Source organism: Trichosurus vulpecula, chromosome 1 (assembly GCF_011100635.1).
Source record: "Trichosurus vulpecula isolate mTriVul1 chromosome 1, mTriVul1.pri, whole genome shotgun sequence".
NCBI classification, from domain to species: Eukaryota; Metazoa; Chordata; class Mammalia; order Diprotodontia; family Phalangeridae; genus Trichosurus; species Trichosurus vulpecula.
Genome location: NC_050573.1, coordinates 136,142,369 through 136,163,507, shown reverse-complemented (window position 1 = coordinate 136,163,507; position 21,139 = coordinate 136,142,369). Strand labels below are relative to the sequence as shown.

Genomic DNA, 21,139 nt, shown 5'->3' with positions numbered 1-21,139 from the left:
CACGTAGGAGATAATTTTGATTGGTTCTGCATGGTCCCAAAGGATAAAACTAGGTTAAATGGATGGAAGTTGCAAAGATGCAGATTTAAGAAATGTAATAGAAAACTTCCTGATGATTAGACTTATCCAAAAATATAATGGGATGTTTCTGAGGGGGACACAGGTCTCTATCACTGACAGTCTTCAAGCAAAGGCTGAATGACCACTTAGTTATGTTTTAGGGGGGATTTTTGGTCATGGAGATTGGATTAATTGGTTCAGTGGGTATTAAGTGGTGCTTAGAGAGAAGACCTGAGTTGAAATTCTAGCTATGTGACCATAGGCAAGTCATACAACCTCTTTCCTTGTCTGAAATGATTGGGTTGGACTTAATTCTGTAGTTAACTTATAAAATGACTCATGATAGCTTACGAATATCATGTTACTTTCCTTCTCAGTGCAAGCATCTTCAGTGTTGGCATAGAATCGTTGTTTGGTTGTTTTTCAGCCATGTACGACTCTTTGTGACCCCATTTGGGGTTTTCTTGGCAAAGACCTGGAGTGATTTGCCATTTCTTTCTCCATCTCATTTTACAGATGAGGAACTGAGACAAATAGGTTAAGTGACTTGCCCAGGGTCACACAGCTAGTAAGCATTTGAGGAAAGATTTGAACTCAGGAAGATGAGTCTTTCTGACTCTAGGCCTGGCACTCTATCATAGGATCACAGAGCTGAAAAGGATCTCAGAAGTCACCTCTTCTAACCCCGCCTTCCCCTAATTTTACAGATTAGGAAACTGAAGCTTAGAGAATTAAATGACTTGAGTAAGGTCATACTCCTAGTGAACAGCAGCTATGTGGCTTAGTGGATAGAGCTCTGGACCTGGAATCAGTAAGTCCTGTGTTCACATCTGACCTCAGATAATTACTAAGCTGTGTGACCCTAGGCAAGTCATTTAAAATCAGTTTCCTTCATTGTAAAATGGAAGTGATTATAGTATATACTTCACAAGGTGGTAATGAGGATCAAATGAGATAATATTTATAAAATATTTCTTTTGCAAACCTTAAAGCACTATATAAATGTTATATTATTGTTATTGTAATAACATAGGTCTCCTGATTCCAAATCTGATGCATCAACCAATCAATAAATACTTTTTAAGTGCTTATTATGTGCCATACATTGTGCTAGATGCTGAGGATACAAATACAAAAGTGAAACCATACTACAATAAAATATGCAGTATGAATGCAACCAATAATGCTAGCAACAACAGTAATAATCACCTCAAACCTCTCCCCTCCCCCCAGACAAACTCTGGAAAGCGTGATGGACTTGGAGACAGGAAGACCTGAATGGAAATCTCATCGTAAGCAGGATAAGCTGTGTGAACCTGGTCAAGTCACTTAACCTCTTTTCGCCTCAGTTCCTCATCTGTAAAATAAGGGAGTTGGAATACACAGCCTCTGAGGTCCCTTCCAACTCTAAAACTATGATCTGTGGAATGTGTGGAAATACTATACTAAAGACTGATAAGAAGTAGTACCTACCAATGGATTTGTTAAATGTAACTGAAAGTGGCTGATTTCTGAATGAAGCCAAATCAAAGTCTAGGATCCAAGAGTGGAATCAAAGAACCTTTTATAGAAGACACCTTCATGAAATCAACCCACAGTATGTCAGTGAAGAAGCATTGAATAAACTGTTCAGTCACTGTTGTGGAAAGAGATTTATGATGGCAATTCAGGACCAGAAATTGGAGAACAGTGAGACGGTGCAGTGGATTGAACACTGGGCTGGAATCATGACCTGAGTTCAAATATGACCTGTGTGACCCTCAGGAAGTCTCTTAACATCTGTCTCCTTTGGTTTCTTCAACTATAAAGTGAGGTTAATAGCAGCACTTACCTCCCAGGGTTGGTTGAGGATCAAATGAGATGATATTTGTAAAACACTTAGCCCATAGTAAGTACTTAATAAATGCTCATTTCCCCTCTTTCTTTGCCTTGAATTCACAGAGTTGTGGAATTTTAGAGTTGTAAGGAACCTCAGAGTACAATTAGTCCACACCGTGTCCCGAAAACATCCTTTCCAACATATAAATACATCTTTATATGTGTGTATGTGAAATATATTCACATATATAAACTACACATTTAATATATCATAGGAAAATATGTTGATATGAAAAATGATGATATCATCTCTGATTAAAGACCTCCAATGAGGGGACCCCTCAATTTCTCAAGGTCATCTATTCCTCATTTGGCGAGCTCTGCATTTAGGATTTTTTTGCCTTTCAACCATTTTAAATTTGCCATCATTACTGCTAATTTTGTCTTCTGTGCTAAGCACATCAAGTTTAATTCCTGTTCTATACAAATCTTCAAATACTGGAAGATGGTTATTTATCATGTCTCCTCCCCCTGCCCAGTTGTCTCTTTTCCAGGCTAACCATCCTCAGTTTCATTAATTATTCTCATATGGCATGAATCCAAGGCCTTTGACTATTCTGGTTGTCTTCAGAATCTCAAAGGTTTCATTTGGAAACATCATCTGACATATCTCTACCCTTCTATTCTTCATAAAATAATTTTAAGATATTCAGAACCATAATATACGTACTATACATGCCCTGCATTTTGCTACAGCAACATTACTTATGTTATAACCAGAGTAGATTGCCTGTTCTAGTCGAAAGAAGAAGTTTGGTGAGGCTCATCCCAACATCTGTACCCTCAATACAAATAAGAAAACTGCTTAGGGCAGTAGGATGTCTTTAATTGCTGAGATGATATTTCATTTTACTTTGATGTTTCTCAGTTTCCACATTTTCCTTGTTATTGCTGTGTTTGTCATTTGTTATTAAGGAGGACCACGTTACCAGGGAAAGGATGACATGACTTGCAGTTGACTTGGAATTGAGCGAGGGAGGGCTGTGCAAGGTCACCAGCTTCACTTTCTCCTCCAGAGCCATCTGGATCCAGTGACCAGATATTCATCACAATGACTAGAGAAGACCCAAGATTCAATGGGAGACCCTGGCCCTTTTAGGCTAAGGTCTTTTCATGTACTCACTTAGAGTGAGGTAACTCCTAGGCCTCTTTAAGATGTGAGCCATCAAGGGATGGCCCCTTTAATTGGAAAAAAAAAATTAAAAATCAAGCTGGGAGGGGAAGACCCTCAGGGTTGATGTTCCAAAGAGAAATAGTTACCATTGACAGTATTCATTCTAAGCCAGGAGGACCCAAAATACAGCCATTAAGTGGAGCTTGGGCAGAGACCCTATGGTGCTTCTATGAGCTTCAGAGTGAACTAGGTTTAAGGTTTTGAGAAAGAAGGAAAGAAAGAAAGAAAGGAAGAAAGGAAGAAAGGAAGAAAGAAAGGAAGGAAGGAAGGAAGGAAGGAAGGAAGGAAGGAAGGAAGGAAGGAAGAAAGGAAGGAAGGAAGGAAGGAAGGAAGGAAGGAAGGAAGAAAGGAAGGAAGGAAGAAAGGAAGGAAGGAAGGAAGGAAGGAAGAAAGAAAGAAAGAAAGAAAGAAAGAAAGAAATCTAGTTGGTAAGCCCCAAGTTAAGTGGGCAGCTTATGGCCATCAAAATTTACCTTCCTTTGGAGAGGAGGAGAGGAAGAGAGAGAGGGAGAAGGAAAAGGGGAGGGAGAGGGAAAAGGAGAGGAAGAGGGAGAGGGAGAGGAAAAGCTGAGTTATCCAACTATCTGGGTCCGCATTCAGGAGGCTTGGTCTACTCACAGGTTGTGTTTGTCCTTCGTTTTCTTTTCAAAGAGGACCATGGCATCAGGGAAATGATGACATGACTTACATTGTTCTTATCTCTTTCCCCAACCTTCCATATACAATACTTACTTTTTCTGCAGGGTGGGGTAGGGGGAGAGAAGGGGAAAGGGAAGAAAGTGTGCTCTGTACTTATGCATAATGGTTCTAATGCCTTAACAAAAATACTACTTAGACTTTGTATATTGCTTTATGGTTTCTAAGGCACTTTCACAAACATTATCCAGTTGTTTTAGTAAGAGGAATTACTATATAGTGTATGCTGCTGACTTGTTAGTTTTACTAGATAGCGTCGTATTTATCTTTCTGGCCAAAAGGCCACAGGAAGGATTTCTTAAGCTCCTACTATGGGCCAGGCAATGTACTAAGTACTTCACAAATATTATCTTATTTGATCATCACAACAACCCTGGGCGGTGGGGGCTATTATCATTCTCATTTTACGCTTGAGAAAACTGAGCTAGACAGAATTTAAGTGACTTGCCGCAGGTCACACAGTTAATAAGTGTCTGAGGTTGGAACTGAACTTAAGTCATCCTGACTCCAAGCCCAACTCTTTATCCACTGTGCCACCTAAATGCCTTAAGAAGTGAGGCTGGAGGCTAGGGAGCTATTGTAGGAATCTCAGGTGTGAGAAGTGATAAAGGATTAGAAAAATAAAAACAATAGGAATAGAAATCGTAGGTGAAAGTGAGAATCACCAATGTTTTTTGAATGCTCAAGTTGGAATGAGAGTAGGAAGGAAGATAAAGATTACATTGATTTAAAGCTTCTGTGGCTGGAAAATATGATGGTATTGCTGTCATAGTCAGGAAATCAAGGAGGACAATCTGTCAACAAGCTTTTATTGAGCTCTTATTTATTTGATAGGCATTGAGCTAAATTCTATCAGTACAAAAAGAGGGGGAAAAAACAAGATCCCTCCCCTCAAGGAGCTCATTAGTTGTTTTCAGTCATGTCTTACTTTTCATGACCCCTTTTGGGGTTTTCTTTGCAAAAATACTGGAGTGGTTTGCCATTTCCTTCTCCAGCCCATTTTACAGATGAAGAAACTGAGGGAAACAGGGTTACATGACCTGCCCAGGGTCAAGCAACTAATGTCTGAGGCCAATTTGAACTCAGGTCTTTTTGATTCCAGGCCTGGCACTCTATCCGCTGCCCCACCTAGCTGCCCCTCACTTCAGTCATGTCCAACTTTTCAGGATCCCTTTTGGGGTTTTCTTGGCAAAGGCACTGCAGTGGTTTGCCATTTCTTTCTTCAGCTCATTTTATACGTTATAATGGGGAAGAGAACATATTTAAAACTATGTACATATGGAAGTCCAGGGAAGCAGTGGAGTGAAGGTAAGAAATCTGATTTTTGACGAGTTAAGTTTGAGGTGGTATGATATCTCAATTGAAGTATCCAGGAGGCAGCTGAAGTCATGCTGGATTCTCATCAATTCAAGTCAAATCTGGATTGGGGGCCAGACATGTGACAAAAGTTCAGGTGAAGGGTCTTGTCTAGAGAGAGATTCAGGAACTAGAAGTCTAAAGATGATAAATGAAGTCAAGGGTTTATATGTTCCCTGGGGGAGTGTGGGGGAAGAGAGCAGTGGGTAAGAGGGCCAGAGTCTTTAGGAACATCCACAATTGGACCATAGATAATGTCTGCTTAGCCTAGACTGGTGTTTTTGTAAAAGGCTCCAGCCACCCATTCTCCAGAGTATAAAACAATGTTACCCTAACCATCCTGGCCATCCCAAATCAGCCTGCAATTGTGAGCAAGTTTGGCTTCCTGGTGTAACACTTTCAGCTACACTTAAAATAGCTTTACTTTTCAGGACAAGAAGATTCAGGGCCAGAATAAGACCAAAACCCAGAACATCAGGAATTTGAACCCAGGACCTTCTGACTCCAAGCCTAGAAGCCTACTCATGACACCATGATGGCCTGCCTTTAAATAGAAACAGACATTTGTATGGGGTAAAAAAAAAAATATGGTAGATGCAATTTATCTTAAATGCAAATTGGAAACAGTACTTCTTGGAAAATCACATCTCATAGCAATACTCTTAATTAGAAGCATATCTGGGCATTTTTTTCACCAAGAGTAAGAATAGTTGAGTGCCCAGCCATTCAAGGAATTGTGTAGTTATGGTGGCAGAAAATGAGGTGAGGGGAAGCATATGGAGGGGACTTCAGGGTCCCAAACCCTCCTCTGATGAACGGTAGTGTTTCTATAGACCAGAAGTTGACTCCATCAATCCATCCATCCATTCATCAACAAACATTTATTACAAACATATTATAAAGTTTGGAACTTCTGGGAAGAAAGGCTGCGTTACAACAACTCTGCTTCGGTAAAGCTTGTCCTTTCTAGGAGAGACCCTAAAGGAGCCATGGGAACTTGGATAACTGAGTCTAAGCTTCTCTGAGAAGCTTAGAAACTTCTTTCAGCCAGGACCAGGAGTGTTGCTTGCCGAATTAAAGCACCTGAGCCCTACCATTTCAAGGGAGAGTGCTGAGAACTTCAGTTGATCAGACCTTATAGAGGCAGAATGAAATCTTTGGGGTACTACATTTTCTTTAGTTACTTGTACCCCAGATTAATTGCACTGGAAGAGGATGTGCACCTTCTAACCTCCATTAATCTTTGACTTGGCACCCTCTCTCAATCCCCCTGAACTCCCACAAAAAGATAATTCACCTCCAATGGAAGCACATTGCCCTGAATGTTGGCAAAAGTCCCAGTTAGACTGCCTGGTCATACCTCTGCCCAGAAAACTCAGACAAGGCAATAGAAACGAGATATTTCTATCACGATGGAGTAACACTGTTTGAAGACCTACTATGATTTTACTAAAAAATTTCACATCATAATATGGGTAAGGATGGAATATTAGGTCAAATTCCTTTTCCCTAAAGTGATCAAAATAAAAATACATTTAAAATAATTGCTAAAACCTCTGTGTCCTTGTTTTAGCCTTCCTAGAAAATGAGTTCTAAGACCCCAAGGGTAGATTCCTTTTCCAGCCCACTCTCAACCCCCAGCTAGGGATTTTTCCCGCATTTAGTAACCGTATAATCACAACTATTGTACTTGCCCGCAATTGGGTGAAATCAAATTTAGACAGTCTTCTAGCAACGCTTTTCTAACGTTGATGCACCAAGGGAAATCTCAAAGGAAACAAGCTATTCTCATCTATGCTGCATTTACTTTCAAGGTGATGCCAAGAGCCCCTACCCCCCACTCCCACTGGCAATATCGCACATCCCGATGCTTCCTTCTAGTTGCTACCTGATTAAAGGCTACAGGATCAAAGAGCAAACCATGTACAGGAAAGGACCCCAGACCCAATAGCTCATCTCTGAATGGAATCACTTAGAACAATTTGAGAGGGTCATCACAAAGAGCAAGCTTATTTTTAGAAATGAGTTTCTTTTGATACAAAGAAAAATGTTGGCCATTCCCCTGGTGTTTATAACAACATTCCAATTTAATCTTCAGTTTAAAAATTCTTTAATTATTGCATAACAGTGCTTTGTGGATTGCCTAACACTCACATCTCTGGTTGATACTAATATCTTGAATTCTCTGGGGTGTGTGTGTGTGTGTGTGTATGATTGTGTTTTCCATTTTGGTAATAATATATGCAAAACTCATGGTTTACATTTTGAAGTTAGCTTTCAGGGAAAAGCTATATGAATGAAAAACAATGGAAATAAAATGGGAAAAAATTTTTGTTTCTTACCATACTCTCTCTTTTCATATTTTATCAGATTCATTATTACTTACCTAAACTTCTCTCTGGTAGCTATAAGCAAGGCCAGAAAGGAGTCTCTTTCTTGACTTGTGAATTGTGGTGTTTTTCTGTTCTAGAAACTGAATTTTCTTGGGTTCCGTATTCAGTGTCCCTGAACTCATCTACATTAAGACATCAGAATAGAAACATAAAGGCAGACAAAAAAAAGTAGGTGGGGTGATTTTTTTCTTATGGTTGATTATTAGAATCATACATAGGAAAGATATTTCCAACCCCCGAACAACCATTCTCATGAATCTTATTCAATTCAATTCAGCCAGTACTTATCAAGTGACTACTATGTGCTAAATCATTGTGTTTGGTGCTGAGGAAACAAAGACAGAAATAAAACAGTCCCTGCCACTGAGAGATTTTTATTGAGGTAAAACCACAGGTATGCAGATGAGCAAATACAAATTATATAGAACACAACGTGAAGAAATTTGGAATGGGGGAGATCTCTAAAACATGGGAGATAAGGAAAGGCTTTGTCTAAAAGGTGGCACTTGAGCTAAACCTTGCAAAGAACTAGGGAACTAGAATAGTTGGAGGCAACGTTCTCTTGGAGGTGCCTACTGAAGTACCCAATAAGATTCTCTTCTCCAGTGTCCAAGTTGCTTCTCTAGTAATAATATTAATTCAGTCTTCATAATTACATAATTCATAAGATAGTAATTCTTCTTACATGAGACTGATGCTGAGGGGGAGGTATCTCCAGTCATCCTGATCTATATGTTGCCACTGGACCCAGACAGCTCCAGAGAGAAAATGAAGCTGGTGACTTTGCGTAGCCCTTGTCACTTAAAAGTAATTCACTTGTAAGTCATGGCATCACCCTCCTGATGTCATGGTCCTCTTTGAGAATGAAGGACTAACAACAACAACCTCATAGAATCATAGTATAATGGAAAGTTCTCTGTGCTAAGAGTCAGAAGGTTTGAGTAATAGATTTAAATTACACAATCTTAGTGTTGGAAAGGGCCTCAGAGGCCACTAGAAAATCTCTTACTGTAAAATAGATCATCTATTTCATCTTAATTTTTTTTGTATCATGGACTCCTCTGGCATTCTAGTCAAGTAAAAAAGCATTTATTAAATGCCTACTATGTGCCAAGCACTATGCTAAATGCTGAGAATAAAGTTTTCTTTATACACCTCCCCCCAAAAGCCCCCAATCTAAGGAGATTACATTCTAATGGGGAGATGACATGCAGGTGACTATGTACAAACAAGATACATACAGTGTAAATTGATGATTGGAGGCAGCTAGGTGGTTCAGTGGACAGAGTGCTGGGCCAGGAGTCAGGAAGACCTGAGTTCAAATCTGGCCTCAGACACTCACTAGCTGTGTGACCCTGTACAAGTCACTTTACTTCTGTTTGTCTTAATCCACTGGAGAAGGAAATGGCAAGCCAGTATCTTTGCTAAGAAAACCCCGTGGATGGTATTGGCTTGTGATGGTCCACAGGGTGACAAAGAGTTGGACACAACTAAACAACAATAGCAACAACAAATGGGTGATAGTCACAGAGGGAAGTCAGTAAGTGGTATTAATAGGGACTGGGAAAGGCTTCTTGCAGAAGAGATGATTTTAGCTGAGCCTTGAAGGAAGCCAGATAATCCAGAATATAGAAGAGTAAGAGAATTCTAGGATGGAGGAGAATCCAGTGAAGCCTCTGGACCCCTTCTTAGAATTATATATTTAAATGCATAAAACAAAATATGTAGGGTTACAAAGGAAAACAATTATACTGAAATAATTATCAAAATATTTTGTAAAAAGTTCAAAGGCCCTAGGTTAAAATTAATCTAGTACAACCTTTAGATAAACAGTAATAATACCCCCCTTGCAGGATCTCTGGTAAGAGGTCACCTGGCCTTATTCGAAGACCTCCAGTGACCCGACCACCTCCTACATCGGCTCACTCCTCTCTGAAGGCTCTGATTGTTAGGCAGGTTTTGCTTACATTGGATAAAAACCTGCCTCTCTACTCTCCACCATTTCCTTGGATTTGGTCTCCTTCCTAACAGCCCATCAGCTATCACCTATCAGATCTCCACTACTTGGCCACCCCTCCTGTTCCTCCATCTGATCCTCATCTGGCATGATCTCCAGCCCCCTCTCAAGTTTTGTCACTGTGCCCTGTAACCTTGTATAAGTCATTTCATTTCTGTTTTCTTCTCTCTAAAATAAGAGGGTACCTTTAAATGATCTCCAGTGTTAACCTTCTACAATTTTGCGAAAAATTCCTTTGTTGGCTATCATGAGCATCCCTTAGAAATCTGGGGAACATATAAGCCAAAACACACAACCACATACTTTTTGTCCAGTCATACATATGAAACCAGCATAATCATTCTTGAGTAAAAATCAAAAGCTAGTTCCTAAGAAGAGCCAATGCCATTTTATATATATATATATATATGGTTCTGAGACATGATCTGTTATTCAGGTTAGCATGATAACTTACTCCATTTTTGTTTATGGTAAAATTAAAGACTAAAGGACACACATACATAAAAATGGTCCATGTAAACAAACTTTTAAGAACTTCTCCAAACCTCGCTGTGCCTGGGTATACCTCTGGTATTTCTCTCTTGGGCAGCATGTTGGTCTGTCATGGTGTAAACTCTGCTCTTTGCTACCCTCGTCTTAGGCTCTTTTATACAATTGAAGGGTGAACTTTTGGAGGCTAAGAAACAAAAGGAGTTTGTTCACTCCTAGAAGACAGGACCCAAAAAAACACTGGGTAAATATAAAAAAAAACATTAGTTTTGCTTCTCTACAATTTAGTCATTATAGCCGACTCGAAGTTTCAAACACACAAAACCTCTAGTCTCTTGGTGCATCTTGTATTACCATCTCTTGTTCCACTGACATGCCGATGTTGGAGCAGAGTGTTCTTAGGATAATTCAGCTAAGAAAAAAAAAATTCTTTCTTGCTACTCACTGTCTATTCAAACATCTAGAATGTTGATGCAAACAAAAAATTAGTTCTTTCACCTCCCTTCCTTTGATGTAAAGTTGACATGAAAATTGCTTTATTTAATGTCATCCTGCTAAAAACAAATCTTACGAATAAGATCATTTAGCTTCCTAGGAAAATAAGAGCACTGTAAATTTTTATTGTTGTATTATAGTCAACCACATTGTTAATAATGTTCTATTCGGGAACAGGATTTTAAATGAAGAAGGCTGATTTCCATGCTGATTCCCTAACCTCTCACCCACTGTAAATCCCAGAAAAATTGGCCTACCTGCTGTTCCCCAAACAAAATATTTTTTCTCCCTTCCCATCTCCCCTGCCTTTCACAGGATGTCTTCATGCTGGGAATGCTCTCCCTCTCACTTCTGCCTCTAGCTATCTTTACACAAGATTGCCTTCCTTTCTTAATTCTGTTAGTGCCTCCTTATCCCCATTACTTAGCGTAACTCTTCTTTGTTCTCCTCCATGTAACATCCCTAAGGGCGTACTGCATTCTTCTTTATTTTGTATGTATTTTGCCTTTTATTTGTGTCTGTGTCACTTTTCCTTTGTGGAATATAAACTCCTAGAGGTCAGGGACTGGTTTTGTTTGTTCATTTGTTTTACTATGCAATCTCAGTACCCAACACCATGCCTGACACATTGTAGGCACTGAATAAAGGCTTGCGGAATGAATGAATGGTCAATAATAGGACAAAAATGAAAAGTAATACCTAATTACCTCCTCACAGAGTTGTTGTTGAGGATTAAATGAAATAACACATGGGAAAGAGCTCCGAATGCCATAAATTAACTCTGAAACGTAGAGAATTGTTATGGTTACTATTATTATCATACAATAGCTAATGACATTTTATCTAAGACCTGTGAATTTTCAGTAAACAATGCCTCACAGGCACTACAACCAAGTCACTGGTCAAAGAAAACAAATGAGCAAAAGATAATGAGCAGAATGGTATAGTAGAAAGAGTGCTGGATTTGGAGCTGGTGGACCTGGGTTTGAGTTCTGACCTTGTTAGCTGTGTGACCACCTTGTACAAGTCACTTCATTTCTCTTGATCTCAGGAGGTTGGTAGCTAGGTGACATAGTGAATGGAGTGCTAGATGTGGTGTCAGGAAGAGCTGAATTCAAATCTTGCATCAGACACCAGCTGTGCAATCCTTGGCAAGACACTTACCTTTTCTTAGTCTCAGTTTCCTGGTATTTAAAATGGGGATAACAACAGCACCTACCCCATAGTGTTGTTGTGAGGATCAAATGAGATGATATACATAATGCTCATTATAAAACTCAAAGGATTATCTAAATTTTAACTATCAGAAATATTATAAGACAACCTCTCAGGGCCATTTCAACTTAAATTCTAAGATACTATAAGGAGCCATGCAAAGTTAATTTTGCTAACTCACTGTAAAAGACATTCAAAGAGACAATGAAATAGAGGATCCTGGGCATCTTCTGAAGCAGAGAGAGTAAAGGGTCCTAATCACTCTTCCTTCTCTGACCACCTAGAATATCTCAAACTGATTCATAAGCTATCACAGAGAAATTAAGGTGAAATCACCAAACAGGTTAATTTGAATGCAAAAATGACATCCATAGCTCCAATTTGTAGCCACAAGTTTTATAATTTTTCCCCAAAAGATAATAATAACAATCAAAATGATACTCAGGCCTTCCTGACTCCAGGCCCGGTACACTATGGACTGTGCCAACTTGCTGCCTCAGTACCCACATTCTAACCTTTGCCTATGCAGATGTGGAGCTTCTCATATACCATCAACAGGACACATGCTTTAGGTTATTTCTATAATAGATGTAATAAGGGGATTTAAGCTACTTGATCTGCACTCCCTTCAGAACTCCCCTGTTATCAATGGAGTGCACATATGCAACAGACGGTAAAGGTTAGTAGAAATCTGTGGACAGGAACAGAGAAAAAAAAAGGGCTTCTACTAGAATAGCCTAACTTTAGCCTTGTCACCCCAACACAGGCCTCTAGTCAGGAACTCATTTTTTGTTGGCTTTTTAAACCATGTAAGCAGTACCCCTTTCCTTAGTGAAAGAACCATACATATAATTAAGGAATTCTGGGAGCCAGGAGGCCATAGAGATCACCCAGTTCAGTAGCCTCAGTTTATAGATGAAGAAATCAAGGAATACAAAGATGGGGTGATTTACCCAAGCTCACTTTTAATTAGTCAGTGGCAGAGTTGGGGCTTAATCCCAGGTTATCTTGGAACCAATACATAGGTGTCTAAAGCAAGCCTCCTAGACAGGCTCAAGGAGTCTCTCTAGAGGAGACATGACAAGTACAGAAATCTATTTTGTTTCAACAATTCAAATTGACAAGCATTTATTAAGCACATACTATGTGCAAAGTATTGTACTAGGAACTGTACATATAAATCAAAACAAAACTCCTTATATTCGAGGAACTCATATTCCGTTGGGAACAGATACAACACATGTACAGATAAGTAACTACAAATATATAAACACAATTTTCAGGAGGAGGTAGCCATATATCTAAAGAATGTTAACAGTTGGGGGTAGGGATGGCACAAGAGCCTAACTGTGAGGCACATGAGCTGAACCTTGAAAAGAGCTAGCAATTCTTAGAGGTGAAGATAAAGGAAGGCATTCCAGGTGTGAAGAACAATCTATACAAAGGCATGAGGGTGGGAAATGGAATTCTCCAGTCAGTTAAGTAACATCCAACTGATGGATCACCAAGTTTCAATTTCTGAACCAGAAACCAAAGCAAAACCATCTAGTTGTTGCTCTTCTTGTCACTGTGAACTGGTCACATCATCAGGGATGCTACTGCAACCTTTTAAGATACCATCCAGCTTGGAATCTACCTTCAGCATACATTTTTAAAGCATTGTTCTTAATGCATTTCATATACACATATCTATCTAAAATTTTCATTTCGTTCCTTGATTTACCTGGGAGAGTATCAAAATGGCCAAGCTGTTTTCTTGTTAAAAATATCTATACACACACACTCTATACCCTTCTCCACCTCCCTGCCCCATTCCCAAAAATGCAACCCCAGAACACTTGAGACAAAATTATTTGGTCTGGCACTCTTCTGCCTTTCCCATGATACCGAACTGAAGTCAGCACAAGGGACACAGTTTTAGAACCAAAATAGGAGATGCCTTAAATTAATGTTATTTCTTACAGCTTCTAAAAGTCAAACAGTTTATTAAATCCATGAAATGAAAAATTAACAAAACATAACAGTGTTTGTGCTACCTCTCCAGGAAATTAATGCTCTTGCAGAGGATGGGCTGATGTCTGTGAGAATTAAAGATGCATGGGTATGAATTATGTATATAAAGTACACAAAACAAAGCTCTATCAGTGAGCCATTTCCTAAGAGTAAAAATGCCTAATTAAAGCTCCCTAGTAAGCTTTGAATGTTCCCCCACACCAATAGGTTCAGATACTGATGTCTCAACTGCTCTTCCTGTTGCTGGCCGTGACTGCTCGGTCCTGGAGTGACCTAGGCAGCAGCCAGACATGTCTTCCATGACTCTGGCTCCACCAATGACTTCATTTCCTAAAACTACTCTTCCAAAATCTATTCTAGATTACTTTTCTCCAACATATTCACCAATCAGGGAAATGGGAGGAGGACTGAATAAGAGACACAGGACATTAAAAAGTGAACTACACATGGCAAAGAAAATGTCTGAGATCATGAGTTCATGAAGTATTTTGCATCACGGTTGTTTTTAGAACCAACTGTGAAAATACATGTAAAGCACTTTATAAGTTATAAAACAGATTCTAAACACAACCTATCATTATTCATCAATCAGTAAGCATTTATTAATTGCTTCCTAGCCATTAGATTGAGGACAAGTATTCTCAGCACTTAACACAATAGGCACTTAAATGCTTGTTGACTCTGTGCTGGGCACTGAATTAGGTTGTGGTGATAGAGAAAAAAACTAAAAGAATTTTCCATTAGTTCTGGCAGCTTCTTGGCTTGCCCTTCATAATGTCTTAACTGTAATCACATCCATGCCAGATAAATGTAAAACCTGGGCAATAACCTTGCCCTCATGGGACTTATGTTCTATTAGATAGTTAATACGTAGAGCTTTGAAAAGCACTTTACAGTTACGTGGCACAGTGGATACAAAACTGGGCTTGGAATCAGGAAGATTCACTTTTGCAAGTTCAAATCTGACTTCAGACACTTACTAGCTGAATGACCCTGGGCAAGTCACTTACTCTTGTTTGCCTGTTTCCTCACTTGTAAAATGAGCTGGAGAAGGAAATGGCAAATGATTCCAGTATCTTTGCCAAAGAAAATCCCAACTGGGGTCACAAAGAGTTGGACACGATTGAACACATATGCCACATATATTATTTTACTTGACCCTGTGAAGTAAGTGCTATTTTCCTCATTTTACAGTTAAAGAAACTAAGGCTGACAGAGGTAGTGATTTGCCCAGGGTCACAGAGCTAGTGTCTAAGATAGGATTCAAATCCACATTTCCCTTCCTCCAAGTCTCTATCCACTATGCCACCTTGCTGCCTCTTGTTACGACCATGTTGCCAACAGGAAGCCAGTGCCAGGTTAGCACTTTTTCCCTCAACTTTATCTCCACTTTGATGCTCAGTATTTCTTACAAAGCTTTAACCTGCCTTATTTCATTCGATCTTCACCACAACCTTGTGAAGTACGTACAGGTTTAGCATGATTACTATTCCTCAGATGGTAAAACGGTCACCAAAGAAAAACACTAGCCTTGACTCCTAGCCCAGGGGCCCCTAGTCCTAGTCTTGTCTCTTAAACCATGCTATGAGTATTCAGGCTTTAAGCCAGCATGGATACACATTCACCTTAATGAACAACAGAAGGAAACCAAAGAACAAATACGTATTGATTAGTGCCTATCAACTGGGTGTAACACAGTATAAAGACCATAATTTTCCTATGTGGAATCAAATCTTTCTTTGTCTAAGATTTTCTTGCATTAATTTTATTGCTGGATTTTAACACTGAAATGTATTTGTCAGCCTTGCGAAGATCATTAGTCATACACAGCCTCCAACATTAATGACTTTTACTAGCATCACTTGGTAAATGAAAGAAACGAATGAATGAGAAAGAATTAACAGAGGAAGCAGAAAAATTCATCTAGCATTATTAGCTCACAATAAGAATGAACCTAAGATTCACAGTTTCCCAAAAGACAGAGGAATGAAGGAATAAAAGAATAAGACTGATGAAGGAAAAATATTTCTTGTATCTCCTAATAAGTTTCTATAATGATGTCTCACTTGGCAGGCAGGATACCCATTGCTGATTTTTGAATCAAAACAACTGTGCCATGTGACTCCACATACACAGTGAAGTCTGATTTTCTTCTTCCATTAATGCAGCTCCATTAAATTGGTATTAGATTGGTGACAGATCATATGTCTGTTATCTGATAGCTATACCAAGTTTTGGTTGTACCAGCTGGTTTGACATTTTCCCACTAATCTTGAATCTTGGCTTTTCCCTTCCCTAAGCAGACGGAATGGAACTCATGAGAGCAGATAGATATCTGGTATCCAATGAAACTTTTACATTAACTCTTTAGCCTAATATTCAAGGCTATTTATACTCTTTTCCCACTATTTTTCTATTCCTATCTCACTGTTTATTCCCTTTGCAGTATATTCTGTATGCTGGCCAACTGGACTACTCTCCATTGACCAATTCTTTCCAGCCTCTCCTACTGGAAGAGACTATTATACTCTCAATGGAGAGTAGTCCAGTTGGTCAGAATATAGTGTATAACAAGGAGGTAAGGATGGAAAAGTAGAGAACTAAATAAATTCTAGATGGCCTTAAATACCAGGCCCAAGAATTAACGTAAAGGAAGGTCTCATTGGATACCAAATGTCTACTATTGCATAGACTCAGGTTCTATTGCATCTGTTCAGGGAAGGAAAGATCCTGTCTCTAGATGATTACTATTGATTTGCCAAACAGTAGGTTATACTGATCTTTCAGAGTGCTGGCAACTGGAACATTTAGATGACTCAAATCAAGTATGTCTAAGGATTAGACTGGGCAACTAGGACCATCAGCAGTCTGCTGATATGGCTCCTGGCTCTGAGATTCTCTATTCCAGGATTTTTCACTTCTCCTCATATCGGCTTACTTCTACTTCAAGGAGCTAGACAGTGATCCAACTGGAAAGACCTATGAAAATTCTGCCCAATGTAAGTAACAATTATTCTTTAAGGTTTATTATCCTATATAAGTCTCACAACAATCTTGATAGGTAAGGATTATAGATATTATTTGTACTCATTTTAGAAACTGAAATTAAATGACTGCTCATGATCAAACAGGTAGCTATCACAAGTGTGATTCAAACTCAGGTGTTCTCTCCCCATGAAATGCACAACTGCTCAAAACCATGACTTCCTCTTACAGATGTTGGCACTCGATTTGGCAATCTACCACATCAAATGGTTATGCAATTGTAATGACGGGCCTCCATAATGGGGCCTTAGGGGATTCACTACATCCCTCCTTTGGCATTCCAGCGCAAGAAACAATACCATGAAGTGCTAAACAAAAGCTTCTAACTCCAGTTTGGCTAAACCTAGTCCTTTCAGCAACTTCAGCTTTAAATACAAAGAACAGATAAGGGGATTCTGGAGAATTATGCTTAAAACTTAAGTTGAAAACTGCACTGATAGGTAACATAGGCCTAAAGTTATTGTAACTACACACCTGTGTAGATTCCATGTAAGTTAGAGAAGTCATAGTAACACATACACATATACAGACACAAAGATACATATTACAAAACATTTACTGGCTTGCCAAAGGTTTAATAGTATCCTGTGTTTCTCCTGCTTGAATTTCTTTCTGCCCTGAGATGTCTGTCTCATACTCCCCTAAAGTTCTAGTGCTATAGATAATGGCCATATTCATGGAGGGATGGGCCACTTAGCTCTGAGTATGTAGGGATAGTAGTCCTACAGACTTTAGCTCGACTTCAAGATAAAGGCCAAGCATTCCAACTTTTAGTCTTGTCTTAAAACAATTACTGACTCAAGATCCTAGGTGTTTAAATCTTGAAGCAGAGAAATAGATTACATGATAAAGGTCACATAGAAGCAAAGCCCAAAGTGTATATAGGTACAGTGCCTGGAACTAAAGTAAGCCTACACAACCTGCAGCCTGATGCTCACTGCCAAAGGGAGGGCATGCCAGCTGCTGGAAATCCTTCAGCATGCTGCAAGAGGGCCAGGGCCCATAAGCAGCCCTCAGGCTGCAAGTTGTGCAGGGCTGAACTAAACTGTACATAATGTGGGCCACATATTGATTTAGAAAATCACATTAATATCATGCTCCATTATCATTTTGTCAAGTATTTCCCAATGACATTTTAATCTGGTTCAGGCTGCAGTCAGAGATGCAGGCATTTGAGATCTCTGATTTAAGAACTTGAATGGATCCAGCAGGTCAGTCTAGGATGATAGATTTAAGGTTGGTAGAGACAGTAAAGGCCATTAAGTTCATTCCTTTCATTTTATACACAAAGAAGGTCTGACTTGCCTGTCACACAGGTAGTTAGCAGAGATAGTATTTGAAACCAGTTTTTCTGATTCTGAATGTAATGTTCTTTATATCACTATATAGAAAAAAAATCCAGTGGCCTGTAATCAGATTAAAATAGAAATTCACAATGAAGGAATTTCTTCTACAAATGCAGATCTGTAATTGCAACTAATTGTATATGGCAACAAATCCCATAGACTGGATTTCAGGCCTCTTTTTCTAGTATTGTTTTACACTTCTTTCCTTCATGTATTCTATATTCCAGGTAAATGGAATTGTCCCCAACCTTGTTCTGTGTTTTTCCACCTCCAAATATTTGCAGGGGATCATTTAATCATCACATTCTACGCTGTAAGCTACATCTTACCTGTTGAAAATTTTTGAAGGTTCACTTTCCATCTTTCCCATGAGACATTTATTGGTCCCCCTCCCCAGCCTCACCCTCCGCCCCCAGTTAAAAGTGATTTATTCCTTCTTAAATTTTCTTATGGCACTTTGGCTCTCCCTTTCTACTTTGCAGCATATTTGTATGTATATTTCTGACCCCTCCCCATTAGACTATAATAAGCATTTATATAGCACTTGCAAAGCACTTTACAAATATTATCTGATTCTCACAAGCCTGGGAGGTAGGCAGGTTAAATTTTGGCCTGGGTCACAACATGGTCTGAGGTAGAATTTGAATTCAGGTTGAATTTGAATTCAGGTCTTTCTGATTCCAGGTCCAAAACTTTATCTATTGAACCACCTAGTTGTCTTGAGGAGACAGACTTTTTTCAATTTTTGTTTTCCCATAGGTGCTTATTAAATATTGACTGAAATTTGCTCTGTGGTTTTCTTCATCTTCTTGGGCCAAATCTGACAGGCAACCTGTTTTTGTATGATAAAACTTTATTTTAAAATGTAAAAGCCATTCTTAGCTCATGATCAAACAAAAACAGACTGTCTTATTTGGCTCTGGGCCAAAAAGTAGTAATTTGCTGAATCCCACCCTAGATAACTCAACTAAACACCAAACCCTGCATTGGTAAAGGAAGTGTCCTCCTTTGGTATTCCTCTATACCATACCAGAGTTATAGGTTTAGTCCCTACTCTTTATTCAGTCCAAGCATTTATTAGCATCAAGCCTAGAGAGTTAGGGGCTGGGAAAAGGAAGACAAAAATGACGGTGGTCCCTGCCCGGAGGTCATTTATATTCTTCGTCTTCAAAGACGGTACATCCTTTGTTGTCTTTTAAGCTAGATGCCAAGGAAATCACCTTAACATTTTTATTTTACTAGCAGTAAGGACTGTCACTGCCCCAACTAAAAGCAGTCAGGGTCTGGTAATGGTGTAGAGCAAGCAGCTTCTTTGTATGGAAGCACCACTAATGGATTTTCTCTGTCAACATGCTACATGTCTAGCAGACAATGATGGAGGCTAGGGCAGGTTTATACTTAGATTAAACTTAAATTTATGTCTCATGATCAGGAGTTAGGAGGAAAAATTTCCTTAATTATCACATACTGTTTCCCCACTGTTTGACAATTTTAAATAAATATGGTTTCAGTGTTGCCTTATGGGTGAATAATGGGGTTTAAGCAAACAGACTTAATAGAAATATAAAGTGAAACATAGCCAATTTTATTCAAATTCACAATATTTCAGGTTTTCTCTAGAACTAAATATTTTGTATAATATTTTTATTTAAGAGGGAATTTTTCAATATGTTCCTCTTCCAAAGTATTTTAGTAGAAACCAGAGTCTTGAGTAGCCCAGTTAGGAGCCTAGAATATAAAGGGGAGAGTGGTCAATAGAGCAAAAAACAATTTCTGAAAACAATATTAAGGTGATATTTATATATGATATTCTCTGTACACAGTAGATAATAAAACCTTAACTGAATGTAATAGCTGGTACTAGTTTGCCTCGTCATTTCTTCCTGGTTTGACTTCAATAACTCATGGTTTTTAATAAATATGTTATTTATCATGTTATATGGTTATATATTTAATATCTTTTTTAAACTGTAAGTAAATGAAATTAAACAGGAAGAAATGAAGAGGCACACTAGTAATTATAATAAGATAGAACATATAATTTTTTTCTGTTTAAATTTTATATGATAAAGTTCCTGCCCAGAAATTAAGAAATTAGTACTATGTATGAAATCTTAAAATGAAATGTGCTTATGAGAAAAAAAATCAACATTGGCAGTTCATACAACAGTTGACATCTAAATTAGTATTCATTTCAAGCATATCTACATGGTAATTATGTTTTACTATTCTTAAATCAGCCAAAACAGAAACAAAAAGTCAAGGTTCTTACCTCTGACCTACTATTCTGATTAAGTTTTTTCTCAATATTCATGGCCAGCATCTGGCTTCGAAATGAAAGGCTTTTAGTCTTTTCAATCACTTGCTGATAGGGTGAGACTGCATTGTTACCCATAACCACATGGCCCTGAAATGAAACAAGAAGAAATGTGGTCTTATAACATTTTAATGATAGTGTTCAAAAAGACATAAGCGTGACATAATAACACTGCAAATATGAAATGTAAAATCAACATATGAATATTTCATACCTTGCTAATGAGGTTATATTAGGTTACATATTCAGTAAATCTAGTTAACAAATTAAAAATACTTCTGTAGTCAGTATGGAATTAGAAAAACCTTCTGATAATAAAACGTCAAAGAAAGGACAAGGATCAAAATAATTTTAAACTGACTTTTAGTAATTGATACTCTGTATTTAATGTAACATTTTATAATACATACCAATTTGGAGTCGATCTTGGCATCAAGCCTAGCATTTCTAATCAAATTGACAATCCATCTTTCAGCTTCTTCAGGAGTCATGTTCAACTTATCTGCCAACATGCTAACAGAAGAGTGGAAAAACAGGCATGTTACCTGGGTGCTTAAGTATTATGTCTTGTACTTCATTACTACACAATAAATAAAAATATATCGTAATGCTAAATTCCAACCACATTTTTGTTTTGTTACAATT

General features: G+C 38.5%; 1 protein-coding gene across 1 annotated transcript in view; it reads right to left on the bottom strand.

Moving 5' to 3' along the window:
• Positions 1-19,741: 19,741 nt before the first annotated feature.
• Positions 19,742-21,139, bottom strand: part of EIF3E (eukaryotic translation initiation factor 3 subunit E) — a 53,185-nt gene continuing 51,787 nt past the window's right edge. The window contains exons 11-13 of the mRNA XM_036741279.1: positions 20,905-21,007; positions 20,450-20,584; positions 19,742-19,905 (exon numbers count right to left, since the gene is read on the bottom strand). Coding sequence (XP_036597174.1) covers positions 19,867-19,905; positions 20,450-20,584; positions 20,905-21,007 — 277 coding nt within the window. The 3' untranslated portion in view covers positions 19,742-19,866. The remainder of the gene's footprint in view (positions 19,906-20,449; positions 20,585-20,904; positions 21,008-21,139) is intronic.